Source organism: Mesoplodon mirus, assembly GCF_964341445.2.
Source record: "Mesoplodon mirus genome assembly, chromosome: 3".
Taxonomy (NCBI): domain Eukaryota; kingdom Metazoa; phylum Chordata; class Mammalia; order Artiodactyla; family Ziphiidae; genus Mesoplodon; species Mesoplodon mirus.
The window spans coordinates 163333375-163344906 of record NC_138978.1 but is presented as its reverse complement, the minus strand read 5'-3'; the positions used below and the strand labels follow the sequence as shown (position 1 = coordinate 163344906).

At 47.7% G+C, this 11532-nt stretch overlaps 1 protein-coding gene across 2 annotated transcripts in view; it reads left to right on the top strand.

The window, feature by feature from the left end:
- The first annotated feature begins 646 nt into the window (after positions 1 to 646).
- Positions 647 to 11532, top strand: part of TOR3A (torsin family 3 member A) — a 34698-nt gene continuing 23812 nt past the window's right edge. Inside the window, exons 1-4 of one of the 2 annotated variants that reach the window (XM_082612761.1) lie at positions 647 to 975; positions 2104 to 2217; positions 2813 to 3078; positions 4692 to 4870. In XM_082612761.1, coding sequence (XP_082468887.1) covers positions 711 to 975; positions 2104 to 2217; positions 2813 to 3078; positions 4692 to 4870 — 824 coding nt within the window. In that variant the 5' untranslated portion in view covers positions 647 to 710. The remainder of the gene's footprint in view (positions 976 to 2103; positions 2218 to 2812; positions 3079 to 4691; positions 4871 to 11532) is intronic. The other variant, XM_082612762.1, reaches the window with a different exon arrangement.

Genomic DNA, 11532 nt, shown 5'->3' with positions numbered 1-11532 from the left:
GGCCTAACTTGTTTTTAATGGGCTATGATAACATTGATATGAGACCTCGTGATTTTCCCATGACTCTGGGAGCTTCCAAAACCCAAATATCTCCAGACTGGAGCCCACCAGCTTCCTCTTGCTTTTGGTGGACTCCAGCTGTGGAAACCTGCTGATTATTTGCTGCTCTGTTTCATTTCCCTTTGTAGAGGAGCCACGCCCGGGCTGACTGCCCTGGCCAACTCAAGCTCCTGGGTGAGATGGTTGCCCGGCTTTGTCTAACAGGTTGGCAAGAAGTTGATCTGCAGACACGAGACAGGGCACAAGTGGGTTCCCGTGTTAGGTAGGCCTCAGATGGGCCACCAGAGCTGCCCGAAAGTATCTGGGTGATTACTGACAGTGGCCATCTTAAGGCCTGACTTCAACTTCTTTGCAACCACAATCACCCAGAAAAGACTGCTTGCTGCCTGGCAGCGAGTCCCCGGTGGGTGGGCGGCGCCTGCAAGCGGACTCGGGATGCCCTCCGGGGCACCTTCCGGGTTTCGGTTCCCGGCCGGTGTCTGGCTCGCCCTGGGTCACATGGAAGGCGAGCTCCGCCCAACTGCGGTTCCCGTGGCAACGCCAATCCCCAGCCAATCCGGGCCTCGGAAGTGCCGGCGTTCGCCCGCCCACCGAGGGCTGGAAAGGGCCGTGGAGGACGGGCGGCGGAGGGACCGGCCGCGGACCCGGCCATGAGTCGCGGGCCGCGGAGTCCGCTCAGGCTACTGCTCTTGCTGCTGCTAACGCCCCCGGGCACGTGGGGACACGGCGGCAGCGCGAGGCCGAGGGAGGGGGCCGAGGAGGCGGGCTCGGCCGGGTCCTGGCCGGCCTTCCAGGGCCTGCGGGAGCGGCTGAGGGCGGCCGGCGCCCTCTGCAGACGCTACTGGGCTCTCTTCAGCTGCCGCGTGTGGCCCGAGGGATGCAGGCAGGATGAGGAGGCGCCAGCGCGGCCCCTGGGTAAGACCCGCCGGCTCAGGAGGGCGGGAGAGCGCGGGCTGGGTGCTCGAGGCACGATGGAATCCGGGCACGGAGGTCAGAGCCTCGCGCCTGCCCTGGGCCATTGTGGTCGGGGTCTCCAGGCGGGCGCCTTAGCCGCCGGCTTTGTTTGCTATTCCGCCCAGCCTTTGGGCCAGGCTGAGGGCAGGGAGCCTCTGTGGGACCAGGAAGGCCCGTCACTGCCCTCGTTCCCAGCCCTGGCGCAGCGCCCTAGTGTATACGCGTGGGCCTGGCTGCGCTCCCCCACGTCGCCCGTTCTTGACTCTTCCAGACGGCTCACACTTCCTTGCTGTCTCCGAACCTGCCCTGGCATTATTCCAAGGAGCTGCCTTTGCCCACCTTCTTGATGGCTTTAAGGAAAGTCCCCGGTCGGATACACCCCCAAGTACCTTCTTCCCCTTTGCTGCTTATGGCGGCGGAGGCTGGGCTATGAGTCCACCGGACCCGAGTTCTGATTTATTCTCTGTCACTGACAAATTGTGAGGCAGGGTTGTCACGTCACGGTCGTGGACCCAGTGATCTCTGAAGCTCCTTGCAGCCGATGCCGTTACTTCTGGGTCCTGTAATGGTAATGCTGCAGTGGTGCTAGAAACATCTTCCATTTAAATCGAGAGTTCTAAATTCCAGTGAATGGTTTTTGTTTCGTTTTTGCTAATGCTGGGCATATTCAAATTGACATTTGATCAAAGAATTGAGACACTTGGGGTTGGCCGTGATCAGATGATTCTGCAATCCAAAGCAAGTAGGAAGAATGATAATCACCAGTTACTGTGTGTCTCCTTCCTAGGCTCCAAACTCCTTGCAGGCAGGGCTTGGGTTTCTTACACGTCTGGCACAAATGCTCAAGGCTTATTTGTTGAGTAAACTGAGCTTTTGCTGCAGCTGGAGCTGCATCTGTATACAGCAAGGCCATCTACTTCCTCATAGCCGGAGGTGCCCATTTGTGCCCATTCCCTAGTGCGGCACACGGAAGGCCCAGGGCAGAGCAGCGGGGAGTGGCTCTGGAGAGAGGACAGGAGAAGGGAGGCAGCGCTCAGCTCTCCCTGGGCCCTGGGCTCCGCCCCTATCTCACAGCTCCTCCTTTTCCAGGCTGGAGCCTTCCCCTGTTGGGCCAGCAGTACTTGGATATCCTGACCACCTGGTACTGCAGCTTCCAGGACTGTTGTGACAGTGGGGACTGCAGGATCATCAATAACTTCACAGGTTGGACCTTACATGGCCCTAAGGCCCAGGAATCTGTGGGGAGGGGAGGCAATTCAGGAAAATGCTAGGGTGAAGGACCCAACCTCAGCCTGCCCACAGCTGGCAGCACACCCTCCCTGTCTCCACCACGGCTCCTGATCGAAACCCTGGGACCTCACGGCTGAGAGGAAGGAAAGCCTTGGAGGAGGGCTTTGCACACACTAGCTGCCTCCAGTAGGTGTTTGCTGAATTGATTTAGAATGAATAAAATGAGGGTGTCTCCATAAAATATTTAGGGGGTCCTGAAACTTCTGGGTGGGAGCAACTTCCTTATCCGGATAGGATTCTGCCAACCCTTCTGGGGTGTCTTCAGGACCTTCAGAAAGGGTGAAGTCAACCTTGATTTCTCAAACTCTGCAGAAAATAGCCCTGAATCTCTTCCGCTGCAAGGTCTGCCCAGTGGCTTCTTGTCCTGAGGCCACCAAACAGGATGGGTCCCACCTCATAGACGCTCAGTCTATGCTCAGTCTATCAGTGCTCAGTCTCTCGGCTATCGCCGAGCCTGGTGGGGACGCGCCTGTGGGCACCTCTCAGCATGGCTCTTTCCTGGCCCTAGGCCTAGAGGCGGACCTGCGCGTGCGCCTGCACGGCCAGCACCTGGCCCGGGAGCTGGTCCTGACAGCAGCCAGAGGCTACTTGGAGCTGCCCCAGCCAGACAAGGCCCTGGCTCTGTCGTTCCACGGCTGGTCTGGCACAGGCAAGAACTTCGTGGCGCGGATGCTGGCAGAGAACCTGTACCGGGACGGGCTGAGGAGCGACTGTGTCAAGGTGTTCATCGCCACGTTGCACTTCCCTCACCACAAGTATGTGGACCTGTACCAGGTGAGGCTGGCCGTGCCGGGGAGCTGGGCCAGCGGGACTGAGCCCGGCTGAGGCTCCGGCAGCTGAGGCGCAGGCCCCTGTGCTGGGAGCGGGGCTGAAGCCAGCCCTGGCTGTGGCGGTTGGAGGACGGGGGCGCCGTTGTGAGGGAACCTGTAACCCACAGAGGCATCCACTCCACACAGATGAGGCCCTGAACACATGGAGGAAAGAGTGATGTCCCAAACGGTCTTCGTCCCGAGCTGTCGCCCTCCCAGCCATACAGGAGAGGCCAGACACTGAGCTTAACCAGAAACTTCGTGTGTTGATTTTCTCTGTCGCAGGAGTAGTGGAAGTGCCTCAGGAAGTGTGGAACAGAGAAAGCAAAAACTTTATCATGATCTCCCCACACGGACACCACCACAGTTAGCATTTTGGTGTACTTCCTTCAGGCCGTTCCCCTGCGCTCTTTTATGTCACTGTAATTATATTGGACAGAAAGTTGAATATTCCACTGTTTTTTTAAACAGGCTTATCGTAAGTGATTTTTCCATGTCTTCCCCAAACTACTCATTATATGTCAACAAGTGGAGGGCAGAAAGTGTCTCTGCTGCTCTGCTATTTTGGGTTCCATTCAGACATGTTAGCCAGACGATGACCAAACCCCATTGCAGCATGACAGAGGTGGCTGTGTCTACCTTTGGCTTTTAGTTCCAATATCTGGAGTGTGTTAACCTGGGAAGATTATGTAAGACTTTGAGCACAGATTGCCTGGCAATCTTTCAGTGCAGCCCGGGAGGGCAGGGGTAGGCTAACGTGTTCTAAGGGGAGGCAGCTGGTCAGCCGGGCCTTCCCAGAAAGAACTGGCTGGCTTTGCAGTAAAACAACTGTGAATCTCAGCTTCCCCACTGTGAAAGTCGATGTGTGCACTCTCTCTCATACCCTGCCCATCCTCTCACACACACTATGGGGAGACGGGGCTGAAGTCAGAATCCAGGAAGGCTAGAGGTAGATGGTGAGTGTGGGCTCTGCTAAAACACCCCACCCTGGGGCAGGAGCCAGCCCTGTTCTCCTGAACCCTGTAGAGCAGCATCTTTTCACTAGATGGCTTACTATCCTGCCTGGGGTGGGGAACCCCAGTTTTGAGTTGGCTGGGTCCCAAACAGGTCCTCCCCTGGGTTCTTCCCTGAGAGCCCAGCCTGGTGCCAGCGGGTGCTGTGCTTGTGGGAGTTCAAGACGGCACCTGTGGGCATTCAAGCCTATCTCTGCCTATCACCCCCCTGTGAGAGCCTGAATCCTATCCCTGGGGAGGGTGAGTTAGGGTTAGTTCTGGGAGGCAACCTCATCCTGAAGGGGAGGGAGCATGGCTGGGGCCATTTCCCAAGGGCCCTCTCCCTTTCCCCAGGCTGGCTCCAGTTGGCTTTCAAACCTCAGGGCACAGGAGAATCACCTGGGAAGCTCATTAGAGGCAGATGCCCTAGCTCCACCCCCAGAGGTTTGGATTGGTGGTTCTGCGGTGGAACCCAGCTCCAGGTGATCCGTTGCAGGCGTCCTGGGGAAACCAGTGCCTCACCAGGGTCCTCGGGGCTAGAAGGTGCCTCCCACTGCACCTCAGCAGCTCCCTGTATTCTGTGCAGGAGCAGCTGGCAGGCCAGATCAGGAAGACGCAGGAGCACTGCCACCAGACCCTGTTCATTTTAGATGAGGCTGAGAAGCTGCACTCAGGACTGCTAGAGGCCCTCAGGCCACACCTGGAACGCCAGGCCCCCGAGAACCCGAGGGCCAAGTCCCCGAGAACCATCTTTCTTTTTCTCAGGTAAGGTCTGGGCAACAAAAGTCAGGAGGACTGGGTGAGGGGAGGAAGAACCCTGTCCAGGTGCTGTGTGTGCCAGGCCTGGGAGCTGTTACTTGGCCTGTAAGCCGGCGGTGGAGGGCTTCCACACTCTCCTAGGCTGCCCACCCTTTTCCACAAGGGAGACCAACACAAACTCCGGGAGAGAGAACAGAAGCCCAGCTGACTGGGTGGCAGCAGGGGCGGAGAGCCTTAGGTCTCCCTGCTCCTGCCTTGATTCTGCCAAGCACTTCTGAAGGGCTCTGACATCCCCTCCCCCAGCCCAGGCCAGCTAACTAGCTCCCAGGACCAGCCTGGGGAGGACAAGCTGTCCCTCATCTGACCTCGTCCATGGTTCTCTTAGGATGGGGAGGCTCCCCTCAGACTCCCCAGTTAGTACATAGCCTCCTGAGGGAGGGACACTGGGAGCCCCCTCTTAGAAGGACATTGTGTTCTTTTTTAATTGAGGTATAATTGACATATTAGTTTCAGGTGGACAACGTGATTAGCTATTTGTTTATATTGTGAGGTGATCACAGTAAGTCTAGTTAACATCTGTCAGCATACTAGTTACAAAACCTTTTTGTTGTTGTGATGAGAACTTTTAATATGTACTCTCTTAGCAACTTCCAAATATGCACTACAGTATTATTTACTAAAGCCACCATGCTGTACATTACATCCCCATGACTTATCTATTACTTGAAGTTTGTACAGTATTTGTCTTGTCTTTCTCTGTCTGACCTATTTCACTCAGCATAATGCCTTCAAGGTCCATCCATGTTGTTGCAAGTAGCAAGATTTCCTTCCTTTTTATGGCTGAATAATATTCATATATATATATATATATATATATAACCTGTGTCCATCAACAGATGAATGGATATAGAAAAAAATGTGTGTGTGTGCGTATGTATGTATGTATGTATACACACACACACACACATACATTTTTTTCTGTATCCATTCATCTGTTGATGGACACAGGTTATTTCTTATCTTGGCTATTGTGAATAATGCTGCAGTGAACATGGGAGTGCAGATATCTTTTCAAGTTAGTGTTTTCATTATCTTTGGATAAATGCCCGGAAGTGGAATTGCTGGATCATATAGTAGATGTATTTTTAATTTTTTGAGGAACCTCCATACTGTTTTCCATAGTGGTTGCACCAATTGATATTCCCACCAATGATACACAAGGGTTCCCTTTTCTCCACAGCCTTACCAGCACTGGTTATTTCTTGTCTATTTAATGATAGCCATCCTAAGAGGTATGAGGTGGTATCCATGCCTGTTATGATTTCCATAATATCCCCCATGATTAGTGATGTTGAGCACCTTTTTGTCTACCTGTTGGCCACTTGTATGTCTTTGGAAAAATGTCAATTCAGATCTGCCCATTTTTTAATTGGATTATTTTTTTTTTTTTTTTTTTTTTCTTTTTGCGGTATGCGGGCCTCTCACTGTTGTGGCCTCTCCCGTTGCGGAGCACAGGCTCCGGATGCGCAGGCCCAGCGGCCATGGCTCACGGGCCCAGCCGCTCCGCGGCATATGGGATCCTCCCAGACCGGGGCACGAACCCGTATCCCCTGCATCGGCAGGCGGACTCTCAACCACTGCGCCACCAGGGAGGCCCCTTAATTGGATTATTTTTTTGCTATTGAGTTGTATGAGTTCTTTATATATTTTGGACACTAACCCCTTATCAGATATGTGATTTGCAAATATTTTCTCCCATTCAGTAGGTTGCTGTTTTGTTTTGTTTTATTTATTTATTTATTTATTTGGCCACACTGGGTCTTAGTTGTGCCACACAGGATCTTCGTTGCTGCGTGCAGGATCTTTAGGTGTGGCATGCCAGCTCTTTTAGTTGCGGCATGTGGGCTGTTAGTTGCAGCATGCAGGATCAAGTTCCCTGACCAGGGATCGAACCTGGGCCCCCTACATTGGGAGCACAGAGTCTTAACCACTGGACCTCAGTGAAACCCCTGCCTTTTTGTTTTGTTGATGGTTTCCTTTGCTGTGCAGGAGCTTTTTGGTTTGATGTAGTTCCACTTGTTTATTTTGATTTTGTTGCCTTAGCTTTTGGTGTCCAATCCAAAAAATATTTGCTAAGACCAATGTCAAGTAACTTACCACCTATGTTTTCTTCTAGGAATTTTATGGTTTCAGGTCTTAAGTTCAAGTCTTTAATCCATTTTTTAAAATTTTTTATTTTCTATTAGAGTATAGTTGATTAACAATATTGTATTAGTTTCAGGTGTACAGCAAAGTGATTCAGTTATACATATACATGTATCTATCCTTTTTCAAATTCTTTTCCCTTTAGGTTATTACACAATATTGAGCATAGTACCTTGTGCTATACAATAGGTCCTTGTTGGTTATCTATTTTAAATATAGTAGTGTGTATATATCAATCCCAAGCTCCCAGTTTATGCCCCCCCCACCTTTCTCCTTTGGTAACCATAAGTTTATTCTCTAAGTCTGTGAATCTGTTTCTGTTTTGTAATAAGTTCATTTGCATCATTTTTTTTTTGATTCCACATATAAGTGATATTATATGATATTTGTCTTTCTCTGTCTGACTTACTTCACTTAGTATGATAATCTCCAGGTCCATCCAATATTTCATTCTTTAATGGATGAGTAATATTCCACTGTATATATGTACCACATCTTCTTTATCCAACCCTCTGTTGATGGACATTTAGGTGCATGAGTTTATCTCTGGGCTTTCTATCCTGTTCCATTGATCTATATTTGTTTTTGTGCCGTACCATACTGTTTTGATGACTGTAGCTTTGTAGTATAGTCTGAAGGCAGGGATCCTGATTCCTCCATCTCTGTTATTCTTTCTTAAGATTGCTTTGGCTATTTGGGGTCTTCTGTGTCTCCATACAAATTATAAAATTTTTTGTTCTATTTCTGTGAAAAAATGCCATTGGTACAATAATTTGATAGGGATTGCATTGAATCTGTAGATTGCCATGGGTAGTATAGGCGTTTTGACAATATTGATCCTTCTAATATAAGAACATGGTATATCTTTACATCTGTTTGTGCCATCTTTGATTTCTTTATCAGCATCTTACAGTTTTTGGAGTACAGGTCTTTTGGCTCCTTAAGTAAGTTTATTCCTAGGTATTTTATTCTTTTTGATGCAATGATAAATGGGATTGTTTCTTTAACTTCCCTTTCTGATCTTTTGTTGTTAGTGTATAGAAATGCAACAGATTTCTGTGTATTAATTTTGTATCCTGTCACTTTACCAAATTCATTGATGAGCTCTAGTAGTTTTCTGGTAGCATCTTTAGGATTTTCTGTGTATTGTATCATGTAATCTGCAAACAGTGATGGTTTTACTTCTTTTCCAATTTGAATTCCTTTTCTTTTTATATCTTTTTCTTCTCTCATTGCCATGGTTAGGACTTCCAAAACCTATGTTGAATAAAAGTGGCGAAAATGAGGGGGCTTCCCTGGTGGTGCAGTGGTTAAGAATCTGCCTGACAATGCAGGGGACACGGGGTCAAGCCCTGGTCTGGGAAGATCCCACATGCCACGGAGCAACTAAGCCCATGCGCCACAACTACTGAGCCTGTGCTCTAGAGCCCATGAGCCACAACAACTGAGCCCATGTGCCATAGCTACTGAAGCCCGTGCACCTAGAGCCCGTGCTCCACAACAAGACAAGCCACCACAATGCAAGACCGCACACTGCAATGAAGAGTAGACCCCGTGTTATCTATTTTATACATATTAGTGTATATGTGTCAATCCCAATCTCCCAATTCATCCCACCCCACCCCACCCCTCCACTGCTTTCCCCCCTTGGTGTCTGTACGTTTGTTCTCTACTTCTATGTCTCTGTTTCTGCCTTGCAAACTGGTTCATCTGTACCATTTTTCTAGATTCCATATATATGCGTTAATATACGATATTTGTTTTTCTCTTTCTGACTTACTTCACTCTGTATGACAGTCTCTAGGTACATCTACATCTCTATAAATGACCCAATTTCGTTCCTTTTTATGGCTGAGTAATATTCCATTGTATATATGTGCCACATCTTCTTTATCCATTCATCTGCTGATGGGCATTTAGGTTGCTTCCATGACCTGGCTGTTGTAAATAGTGCTGCAGTGAACATCAGGGTGCATGTGTCTTGTTGAATTATGGTTTTCTCTGGGTATATGCCCAGTAGTGGGATTGCTGGGTCATATGGTAGTTCTGTTTTTAGTTTTTTAAGGAACCTCCATACTGTTCTCCACCATGGCTGTATCAATTTACATTCCCACCAACAGTGCAAGAGGGTTCCCTTTTCTCCACACCCTCTCCAGCATTTGTTGTTTGTAGATTTTCTGATGATGCCCATTCTAACTGGTGTGAGGTGATACCTCATTGTAGTTTTGATTTGCATTTCTCTAATAATTAGTGCTGTTGAGCAGCTTTTCATGTGCCGCTTGGCCATCTGTCTGTCTTCTTTGAAAAAATGTCTATTTAGGTCTTCTGCCCATTTTTGGATTTTTGTTTTTTTAATATTGAGCTGTATGAGCTGTTCATATATTTTGGAGATTAATCATTTGTCCATTGATTTCATTTGCAAGTATTTTCTCCCAACCTGAGGGTTGCCTTTCGTCTTGTTTATAGTTTCCTTTGCTGTGCAAAAGCTTTTAAGTTTCATTAGGTCCCATTTGTTTATTTTTGTTTTTATTTCCATTACTCTAGGAGATAGGTCAAAAAAGATCTTGCTGTGAATTATGTCAAACAGTGTTATTCCTATGTTTTCCTCTAAGAGTTTTATGGAGTCCAGTCTTACATTTAGGTTTTTAATCCATTTTGTTTTGTTTTGTTTTTGTGGTACGCGGGCCTCTCACTGTTGTGGCCTCTCCCGCTGCGGAGCCCAGGCTCTGGACGCGCAGGCTCAGTGGCCATGGCTCACAGGCTTAGCCGCTCTGCGGCATGTGGGATCTTCCCAGACCTGGGGCACGAACCCGTGTCCCCTGCATCGGCAGACGGACTCTCAACCACTGCGCCACCAGGGAAGCCCCTTTAATCCATTTTGAGTTTATTTTTGTGTATGGTATTAGGGAGTGTTCTAATTTCATTCTTTTACATGTGGCTGTCCCGTTTTCCCAGCACCACTGATTGAAGAGACTGTCTTTTCTCCATTGTATATCCTTGCCTCCTTTGTCATAGATTAGTTGACCATAGGTGTGTGGGTTTATCTCTGGGCTTTCTGTCCTGTTCCATTGATCTGTATTTCTGTTTTTGTGCCAATACCATATTGTCTTGATTACTGTAGCTTCATCGTATACTCTGAAGTCAAAGTCTGATTCCTCCAGCTCCGTTTTTTTCCCTCAAGATTGCTTTGGCTATTCGGGGTCTTTTGTGTCTCCGTGCAAATTTTAAGACGTTTTGTTCTAGTTCCGTAAGAAATGCCATTGGTAATTTGATAGGGATTGCATTGAATCTGTAGATTGTTTTGGGTAGGATAGTCATTTTCACAATATTGAGTCTTCCAATCCAAGGACATGACATATTTTTCCATCTGTTTGTGTCATCTTTGATTTCTTTCATCAGTGTCTTATAGTTTTCTGAGTACAGGTCTTTTACCTCCCTAGGTTGGTTTATTCCTAGATATTTTATTGTTTTTGTTGCAGTGTTGAATGGGATTGTTTCCTTAATTTCTCTTTCTGATCTTTCGTTGATAGTGTATAGGTGTGCAAACTATTTCTGCACATTAATTTTGTATCCTGCAACTTTACCAAATTCATTGATTAGCTCTAGTAGTTTTCTGGTGGCATCTTTAGGATTCTCTATGTATAGTATCATGTCATCTGCAAACAGTGACAGTTTTGCTGCTTCTTTTCCAATTTGGATTCCTTTTATTTCTTTTTCTTCTCTGACTGCTGTAGCTAGGACTTCCAAAACTATGTTGAATAATAGTGGCAAGACTGGACATCCTTGTCTTGTTCCTGATCTTAGAGGAAATGGTTTCAGTTTTTCACCTAAGAATGATGTTTGCTGTGGGTTTGTCATATATGGCCTTTATTACGTTGAGGTAGGTTCCCTCTATGCCCACTTTCTGGAGAGTTTTTATCATAAATGGGTGGTGAATTTTGTCAAAAGCTTTTTCTGCTCTATTGAGATGATCATATGGCTTTTATTCTTGAGTTTGTTAACATGGTGTATCACATTGATTGATTTGTGTGTATTGAAGAATCCTTGCATCCCTGAGATAAATCCCACTTGATCATGGTGTATGATCCTTTTAATGTGTTGTTGGATTCTGTTTTCTAGTATTTTGTTGAGGATTTTTGCAACTATATTCATCAGTGATATTGGTCTGTAATTTTCTTTTTTGTAGTATCTTTGTCTGGTTTTGGTATCAGGATGATGGTGGCCTCGTAGAATGAGTTTGGGAGTGTTCCTTCCTCTGCAATTTTTTGGAAGAGTTTGAGAAGGATGGGTGTTAGGTCTTTTCTAAATGGTTGATAGAATTCACGTGCGAAGCCATCTGGTCCCGGACTTTTGTTTGTTGGAAGATTTTTAATCCCAGTTTCAATTTCATTACTTGTGATTGGTCTGTTCATATTTTCTGTGTCTTCCTGGTTCAGTCTTGGAAGGTTATACCTTTCAAGAAT